We start from the raw sequence: 8,933 nt of genomic DNA, 5'->3' as shown, positions 1-8,933 counted from the left end.
CACTGCTTTTTTTGATATATATTAATGACTTGGACTTGGGTGTATAGGACAAAGCAGCCTGCTTGATTGGTACCCCATCCACCACCCTAAACATTCACTTCCTTCACCACCGGCGCACCGTGGCTGCAGTGTGTACCATCCACAGGATGCACTGCAGCAACTCGCCAAGGCTGCTTCGACAGCACTTCCCAAACCGACAACCTCTACCACCTAGAAGGACAAGGGCAACAAGCACATGGGAACAACACCACCTGCACGTTCCCCTCCAAGTCACACACCATCCTGACTTGGAAATATATCGCCGTTCCTTCATCGTCGCTGGGTCAAAATCCTGGAACTCCCTTCCTAACAGCACTGTGGGAGAACCTTCACCACACGGACTGCAGCGGTTCAAGAAGGCGGCTCACCACCACCTTCTCAAGGGCAGTTAGGGATGGGCAATAAATGCTGGCCTTGCCAGCGACGCCCACATCCCATGAACGAATGGAAAAAAAAGACAATTTCAAAATTTGCAAATGACAAAACCTGAAAGTGCATAAACTTGGATTGTATTCCTTTGAGTTTAGAAGGTTGAGGGATGAACTAGTTAAGGTCTTTAAATGGTAAAGTGATTTGATAGGGTAGATACAGAGAAACTATTTCCCCTGGTGGGAGAATCCATAACAAGGGGGCATAATCTTAAAATTAGAGCTAGGCCATTTGAAATCAGGAAGCACTTTTTCATACTTTATCTGCCAGCCCTCTACCAATTATTAACACATTGACTCAGTCTACCTTAAGGACTTTTTTAGAAATTGATATATATCCTCATACACTTTTAATTCATCATCCATCCTCTGGGCTTCATTTCGTATCTTTTCAGCAACTTCAGTTTTACTTCCTTTGCTAAGCTCTATGGAGTCCTTTGTTATAGAGTAGATATCCCATGCAACAAAGAACACGGCCATAACTCCTGAAACAGCTCTAGCAGTTTTGGACAGTGCGAGAGGAGATCCACCAAGCAGTCGTTTCACACTTCCAGCTTCCACTGCATACTTTGTATTTCGAACATCATGACTCAATGCCGTCAACTTCTTGGCTAGTTCTTTTAGGCCGGGAGTTTTCCTTAACACTTGTTTGGCCAGCAATGATGCTGTCACATTAAAAGTCGTCACGCTGATGGAATTAGCCTGCAATCCAGCTTTAACTTCAGACAAATATTTTTTCCTGTATTTATTGAAGACTTTCCTTGCCTTGCTGATCCCTTGTGAATACTCCTGCTCTTCTTCACTATAATCGCATTCTACCATTTCTGCGTCCATGCATTGACTCAAGAATTGAAGAGCATTGCAGGTGTCTTTCAAACGTTCTGACATTTCTTTCCTGTCACTTTTATATTGTTTCATGATCTCATCTACTCTTTTCTGTTTCTTTGACCGGTTAACATATTCACTGATGTCAGCTGTAAAATTAGTGACAGCACCAGCTCCACTGATGCACGCACCCACAGCAGTGAGCACCAAGGACGTACCTGCTGTGAAAGGAGCAGCAATTATTCTTCCAAGGGTTAGAATGCCCCCTACAGCACCCGCAGAACTTCCTGTGACATTTGCAATTTTTGCACCTTTATGATACTGATCAATGCTGTTTGCAATCTTTTGTAGTTCATTTATGTGTCCTGTCATCCGATTTTCCCACTGAGGAAACTCATTTGCAAAGTGCTCCACGTCCTTAGTTCTCTCTTCTAATTCAGACTCAAGTTGGTCCCTATTAAGATTGAAAAAATAATTTTCATTCATTTTTGCACTGCCTCACACACTTAAAATTAAAATAACACAAACTGATCTTTACCAGGACATAGGTGCGAGCAAGTTATGAGAAAACTCAAAGGTCTAGAAACTAAATTGCACCTGAACCGAGGTACGATCCTAGTGCAGTACATGCCGCACGCACCTAAAGAGGCTGACTTCAGGAACAGGGCAAATTGGCCCGCTGACCTTAGTATAGTACCAGCGAGCTGTAGACAGCACTCGCGGGCCCAGAGGCAGCTTGCCAGTCACGGGGAAAGAGATCGGCTGGCTGGGTGCCAGGCGAAAGCCAATGATAAGTCCGAGAAGGGGGGAGGCAAGCGGGAGGGGGCAAGCGCTGGCAGCCAGAGGCCGCAGTTTTAATGTGGAGCCAGAAGGAGCACTCCTGCTAATGGCTCCACGTTAAAACTGCGGCCTCTGGCAGCCGGCACATTCAGGTAAGTATTTTTTTTAAATTTACCTTTTGGTGGCGGCCTCCAGTAGTCCCTTTAAGGACAGCTGGTTGAGCCGTATGCAGCCCAGGTAATCCTGAGCGCAGCAGGCCTGACACTTGTTCTGTTCAAGGCAAATAAATTTCCGGGATGGGTCCTAAAACAGATGTTCGGCTGCTTATTAGCATATCTAATTTGGCAGGGGGATTAGCACCAGGATGTAGCAAGGGAAAGGAGAAACAAGGGGCACAAAGGATTGGGGAAGAAAGATAGCACTAGAGCAAGTAATTGTACAGTATTAGGTGGGATCAGACTAAGAGAGAGTACAAGAAAGTCCAAAACTGGTTTGCAGTGCATGTGTGTAAACGCACGAAGCGTGGGAAACAAGGTTGGTGAGCTACAGGTGCAATTAGCCACATTGGAATATGATGTCATGACGATAACGGAGACTTGGCTCAAAAATGGGCAGGATTGGGTACTAAATATTCCTGGCTACAAAGTGCTCAGGAAAGATAGGGAAGGAAAGAAAGGAGGAGTGTGGGTGGCAGTATTGATTAAGGAGAATATTGCAGTACTGGAAAGAAAGGATGTCCTGGAGGGGGTCAAGGACAGAATCTATTTGGTTGGAGTTAAGAAATAAAAGAGGTGCCATTACACTACTGGGTGTATTCTATAGGTCACCAACTAGTGGGAAGGATGTCGAGGAGCAAATTTGCAGGGAAATCATAAAGAGGTGCAAAAGCTATAGAGTAGTGATAACTGGAGACTTCAACTATCCTAAAATAGACTGGGATAACAATAATAATATAAGGGGCACAGAGAGGGAGGAATTTTTGAAATTTGTTCAGGATAACTTTCTTAACCAATACGTTTCTGGCCCAATGAGGAAGGAGGCATTGCTGGACTTGGTTCTAGGGAATGAGGCGGGCCAAGTGGAGCAAGTATCAGTGGGGGAGCATTCAGGGAGCAGCGATCATAGTATCATAAGGTTTAGAATAGCATTGGAAAAGGACGCGGACCACTCTAAAGTAAAAATACTCAATCGGAGGAGGGCCAATTTCAATGGGATGAGAACAGATCTGGCCCGGGTAAATTGGAATCAGAGATTGGCAGGCAAAACTATAATTGAACTGTGGGCGGCCTTTAAGGAGGAGATGGTTCAGATACAGTCTAGGTACATTCCCACGAGGCAAAAAGGTAAGGCAGCTAAAGCCAGAGCTCCCTGGATGACAAAAGAGATGGTGAGTAAGATGAAACAGAAAAAAGGGACATATGACAGAAGTCAGGTTGATGATGCAGGTGAGAACCAGGCAAAATATAGAAAGTTCAGAAGGGAAGTGAAAAAGGAAATAAGAGGGGCAAAGAGAGAGCATGAGAATAGACTGGTGGCCAACAAAAAAGGGAATCCAAAAGTCTTCTAGAGGCACGTAAACAGTAAACGGATAGTAATAGGAGGGGTGGGGCCGATTAGGGACCATGAAGGAGATCTACTCATGGAGGCACAGGGGATGGCTGAGGTACTAAATGATTACTTTGCATCTGTCTCTACCAAGGAAGAAGATGCTGCCAGAGTCTCAGTAAAGGAAGATATAGTTGAGATACTGGATGGGCTAAAAATTGATAAAGAAGAGGTACTTGAAAGGCTAGCTGTACTGAAAGTAGATAAGTCACCCGGTCCGGATGGGATGCATCCTAGGTTGCTGAGGGATGTAAGGGTGGAAATTGCAGAGGTACTGGCCATAATCTTCCAAACATCCGTAGATACGGGGGTGGTGCCAGAGGACTGGAGAATTGCAAATGTTACACCCTTGTTCAAAAAAGGGTGTAAGGATAAACCCAGCAACTACAGGCCAGTCAATCTCAGTGATGGGGAAACTTTTAGAAACGATAATCCAGGACAGAATTAACAATCACTTGGACGTGGGAAAGCCAGCACAGATTTGTTAAAGGCAAATCGTGTTTAACTAACCTGATCGGGTTTTTTGATGAGGTAACAGAAAGGGTTGATGAGGGCAGTGCAGTTGATGTGGTGTATATGGACTTTCAAAAGGCGTTTGATAAAGTGCCGCACGGTAGGCTTATCATCAAGATTGCGGCCCATGGAATAAAGGGGGCAGTAACAAGAGAGAGTCTAACCACCTCCCCTTGACATTCAACGACATTACCATCACCGAATCCCCCACCATCAACATCCTGGGGGTCACCATTGACCAGAAACTTAACTGGACCAGCCATATAAATGCTGTGGCTATGAGGGCAGGTCAGAGGCTGGGTATTCTGCGGCGAGTGACTCACCTCCTGACTCCCCAAAGCCTTTCCACCATCTACAAGGCACAAGTCAGGAGTGTGATGGAATACTGTCCATTTGCTTGGATGAGTGCAGCTCCAACAACACTCAAGAAGCTCAACACCATCCAAGATAAAGCAGCCCGCTTGATTGGCACCCCATCCACCACCCTGAACATTCACTCCCTTCACCATCGGCGCACAGTGGCTGCAGCGTGTACCATCCACAGGATGCACTGCAGCAACTCGCCAAGGCTTCTTCGACAGCACCTCCCAAACCCACGACCTCTACCACCTAGAAGGACAAGAGCAGCAGGCACATGAGAAAAACACCACCTGCACGTTCCCCTCCAAGTCACACACCATCCCGACTTGGAAATATATCGCCGATCCTTCATCGTCGCTGGGTCAAAATCCTGGAACTCCCTTCCTAACAGCACTGTGGGAGAACCTTCACCACACGGACTGCAGCGGTTCAAGAAGGCGGCTCACCACCACCTTCTCAAGGGCAATTAGGGATGGACAATAAATGCCGGCCTCGCCAGCGACGCCCACATCCTATGAACGAATTTTAAAAAAAGTAGCAACATGGATGCAGAATTGGCTAAGGGACAGGAAACAGAGTAGTAGTGAACGGTTGTTTTTCGGACTGGAGGGGGGTGTACAGTGTTGTTCCCCAGGGGTCAGTGCTGGGACCACTGCTTTTCTTGATCTATATTAATGACTTGGACTTGGGTGTACAGGGCACAATTCCCAAATTTGCAGATGACACAAAATTTGGAAGGGTAGTAAACAGTGAGGAGGATAGTGATAGATTTCAAGAGTATATAGACAGGCTGGTGGCATGGCGGACAAGTGGCAGATGAAATTTAACGCAGAAAAATGCGAAGTGATACATTTCGGTAGGAAGAACGAGGAGAGAAAATATAAACTAGAGGGCACAACTCTAAAAGGCGTACTGGAGCAGAGAGATCTGGGGGTATATGTGCACAAATCATTGAAGGAGACAGGGCAGGTTGAGAAAGTGGTTAAAAAAGCATACGGGATCCTGGGCTTTATAAATAGAGGCATAGAGTACAAAAGTATGTAAGTCATGATGAACTTTTATAAAACACTGGTTCGACCACGACTGGAGTATTGTGTCCAGTTCTGGGCACCACACTTCAGGAAAGATGTGAAGGCCTAGAGGGGGTGCAGAAGAGATTTATTAGAATGATTCCAGGGATGAGGGACTTTAGTTGCGTGGATAGACTGGAGAAGCTGGGGTTGTTTTCCTTGGAACAGAGACAGTTGTGAGGAGATTTGATCGAGGTATTCAAAATCATGAAGGGTCTAGACAGAGTAGATAGAGAGACACTGTTCCCATTGGCAGAAGGGTCAAGAACCAGAGGACATAGATTTAAGGTGATTGGCAAAAGAACCAAAGGTGACATGAGGAAAAACTTTTTTACCCAGTGAGTGGTTGTGATCTGGAATGCACTGCCAGAGGGGGTGGTGGAGGCAGATTCAATCATGGCCTTCAAAAGGGAACTGGATAAGTACTTGAAAGGAAAAAATTTGCAGGGCCACGGGGATAGGGTGGGGGAGTGGGACGAGCTGGATTGCTCTTGCATAGAGCCGGTGTGGACTCGATGGGCTGAATGGCCTCCTTCCATGTTGTAACCTTTCTATGATTCTACCTAAGGGACCTGACACCTATTTTCAGCAGTCGCCAGAGTCTCTTCTACAGCTTGAACAAATATGGCATCGGATGTGTTTCCGCCAGGAAAACAGGCGCAACAAAGTCCAATTTCTCCCACGTAACCTCTGACAATGTGAGATTTCAAGAAACTCTGTTCTTTTGTTGATAATGATGGATTGAAGTACACGCAGCCCAGCGGGTATGAATGTGCTGATCTGTAGGTGTATAGGATCTGCTTGCAGCTGTGATGCTGTGATATAGGATATTCCCAGGTGTAATGAATTTCGAATTGACCTCAGAATATTAGAGAAGTTGTAGTTTAAAGGACAAGTCATGTTACACACATGCCCTTAGATGAAGAGTAATACAATGTGCATAACATGGAGTAATGCTCCTGTCCTTTTAAAACAGCATACCCTCCAACTTATGATAAGAAGCACCATGGCAATCTACTCGTATATATTAAAGCTACCATTTTTAATATATTACAAGTCTTACATACAGAATGCATTGCCATACACTTCTTGTAACATGTTTGTGTGATTCTAATTGTAGGCAAGTTTATTCTAATCTAGGCAAAATTACTCAACAAATTTATTCGGTCATACCTGATGGGTTATTCTTCCTACATGGTTGACTCCCAGCCCTCACTTCCATTTCCACAAGAGCTGCAGCAGACCACAGAGTAATGTAGGGAAAATGCCCTAAAAATTGCCTTAAATGTGCCCTCAAAGTGGAGTTTCAGCAGTTAGACAGAACTCTGGGAAACTGAAAAGGCTAATGCTAATTAAAACCATGAAGGCTTATGTGAAACAAAGCATTTCTTACAAGAACTTGGAGGCATAAGTCATCAAGGCCACAGGCTGATAGATAGCATATTAGGAGATATTGTTAGGATATATAGTCTACAACTTCGGCAGGAGCACAGGATCCAAGAAGAACAGCTATCACCTTTACTGGCAGAGGTTCATAACTCTGATATCTCAGAAGGTTAACACCACCACCCCAGAGGAAGGAGAGTCAACCAGCTCCAGTACACCAACTCGTAAGAACAAAGTTGTACTAGTTCTGGAAATATTGCTAACTACAAGTATACAGACATTATAAAATAAACTGGCTGACCCGGCTCCACATTCAGTTAAGTATATTTTAAAATCTTACCTTGTTGTTTGTAGCTTAACAGGCAGTCCCTTTAAGGACCACCTGATAGGCCACATGTCGACCTGGTTTTTCTGAGCACAGTCAGTGCCAATCTTGCAGTGGGGACCTCAAACAGACGATAGGCCTCTTATTTGCATATGCAAAAGATGCCAATGCATGTTTCAGGTGTGGGCACTGCACGCCGATTCTTTAGCCGTTATCAATATGGCAGGCTCATAATTAGCGCTCGCTTCCTGCCCACCATAATATAGGCTTAGGAGGTCATTTAGCGGCCAGAAAACGGGCGCTGTGTGGTCGAAGTTCTGGGCCAGAGATTGTGGAGAGCCCTGGGAAGGTGGGGGGGGGGGGTCAACAAGGAGAATGGAGAAAATAGAAAAAGAGAAAACACATAAATAGATTCAATATTGTAACTGTTTTATACTCATCTGTGCATACCAAAAATCTTCTGTATTGAGTTCTTTGCCTATTAATAAAATGACAAAAGAAATTAGCAATTTTTGGTAATAATCTTTTCTGATCGAAGTTTGTAAGATATTAAGGGGAACAGATAGGGTGGATAGAGAGAAACTATTTCCGCTGGTTGGGGATTCTAGGAGTAGGGGGCACAGTCTAAAAATTAGAGCCAGACCTTTCAGGAGCGAGATTAGAAAACATTTCTACACACAAAGGGTGGTAGAAGTTTGGAACTCTCTTCCGCAAACGGCAATGATGTGGAGATGCCGGTGATGGACTGGGGTGGACAAATGTAAGGAATCTTACAACATCAGGTTATAGTCCAACAGTTGGACTGTTGGACTATAACCTGGTGTTGTAAGATTCCTTGCAAACGGCAATTGATACTAGCTCAATTGCTAAATTCAAATGTGAGATAGATAGCTTTTTGGCAATCAAAGGTATTAAGGGATATGGGCCAAAGGCAGGTATATGGAGTTAGATCACAGATCAGCCATGATCTTATCAAATGGCGGAGCAGGTACGAGGGGCTGAATGGCCTACTCCTGTTCCTATGTTCCTATGTTGCACAGAATTTAAAGACAAATTTTCAGCATAGAGCATCAGTTTGGAGCTTATGATCTTCTTGTCACACTGCTTATCACACTGAGTTGTCACACTGCTTGTCCGACATCCAGTACTGGATCAGCAAAAACTTCCTCCAACCAAATATTGGGAAAGCCATTTTCTTTGGTCCCCGCCACAAACTCCATTCCCTAGCCAACGACTCCATCCCTCTCCCTGGCCACTGTCTGAGGCTGAACCAGACCATTCGCAACCTCGGCATCCTATTTGACCCTGAGATGAGCTTCCGACCCCATATCCGCTCCATCATCAAGACCGTCTATTTTCACCTCCGTAATATCGCCCGTCTCTGCCCCTGCCTCAGCCCATCTGCTGCTGAAACCCTCATCCGTGCCTTTGTTACCTCTAGGCTTGACTATTCCAATGCTCTCCTGGCCGGCCTCTCACCTTCCGCCCTCCATAAATGTGAGCTCATCCAAAACTCTGCTGCCCGTATCCTAACTCGCACCAAGTCCCGTTCACCCATCACCCCTGTGCTCGCTGACCTACATTGGCTCCCAGTCCGGGAAC

General features: G+C 45.3%; 1 protein-coding gene across 2 annotated transcripts in view; it reads right to left on the bottom strand.

Moving 5' to 3' along the window:
- Positions 1-362: 362 nt before the first annotated feature.
- The window catches only part of LOC137311128 (apolipoprotein L3-like), a 37,402-nt gene continuing 28,831 nt past the window's right edge, over positions 363-8,933 (bottom strand). Inside the window, exons 3-5 of one of the 2 annotated variants that reach the window (XM_067978498.1) lie at positions 7,782-7,809; positions 998-1,746; positions 363-961 (exon numbers count right to left, since the gene is read on the bottom strand). In XM_067978498.1, the coding sequence (XP_067834599.1) occupies positions 771-961; positions 998-1,746; positions 7,782-7,809 (968 nt within the window). In that variant the 3' untranslated portion in view covers positions 363-770. Of the gene's footprint in view, positions 1,747-7,781; positions 7,810-8,933 lie in introns of both variants that reach the window. The other variant, XM_067978497.1, reaches the window with a different exon arrangement.

The sequence above is a fragment of the Heptranchias perlo genome, unplaced genomic scaffold (assembly GCF_035084215.1).
Source record: "Heptranchias perlo isolate sHepPer1 unplaced genomic scaffold, sHepPer1.hap1 HAP1_SCAFFOLD_303, whole genome shotgun sequence".
NCBI classification, from domain to species: Eukaryota; Metazoa; Chordata; class Chondrichthyes; order Hexanchiformes; family Hexanchidae; genus Heptranchias; species Heptranchias perlo.
The sequence above is the reverse complement of the archived record's forward strand: the minus strand, read 5'-3'. Positions and strand labels throughout refer to the sequence as shown.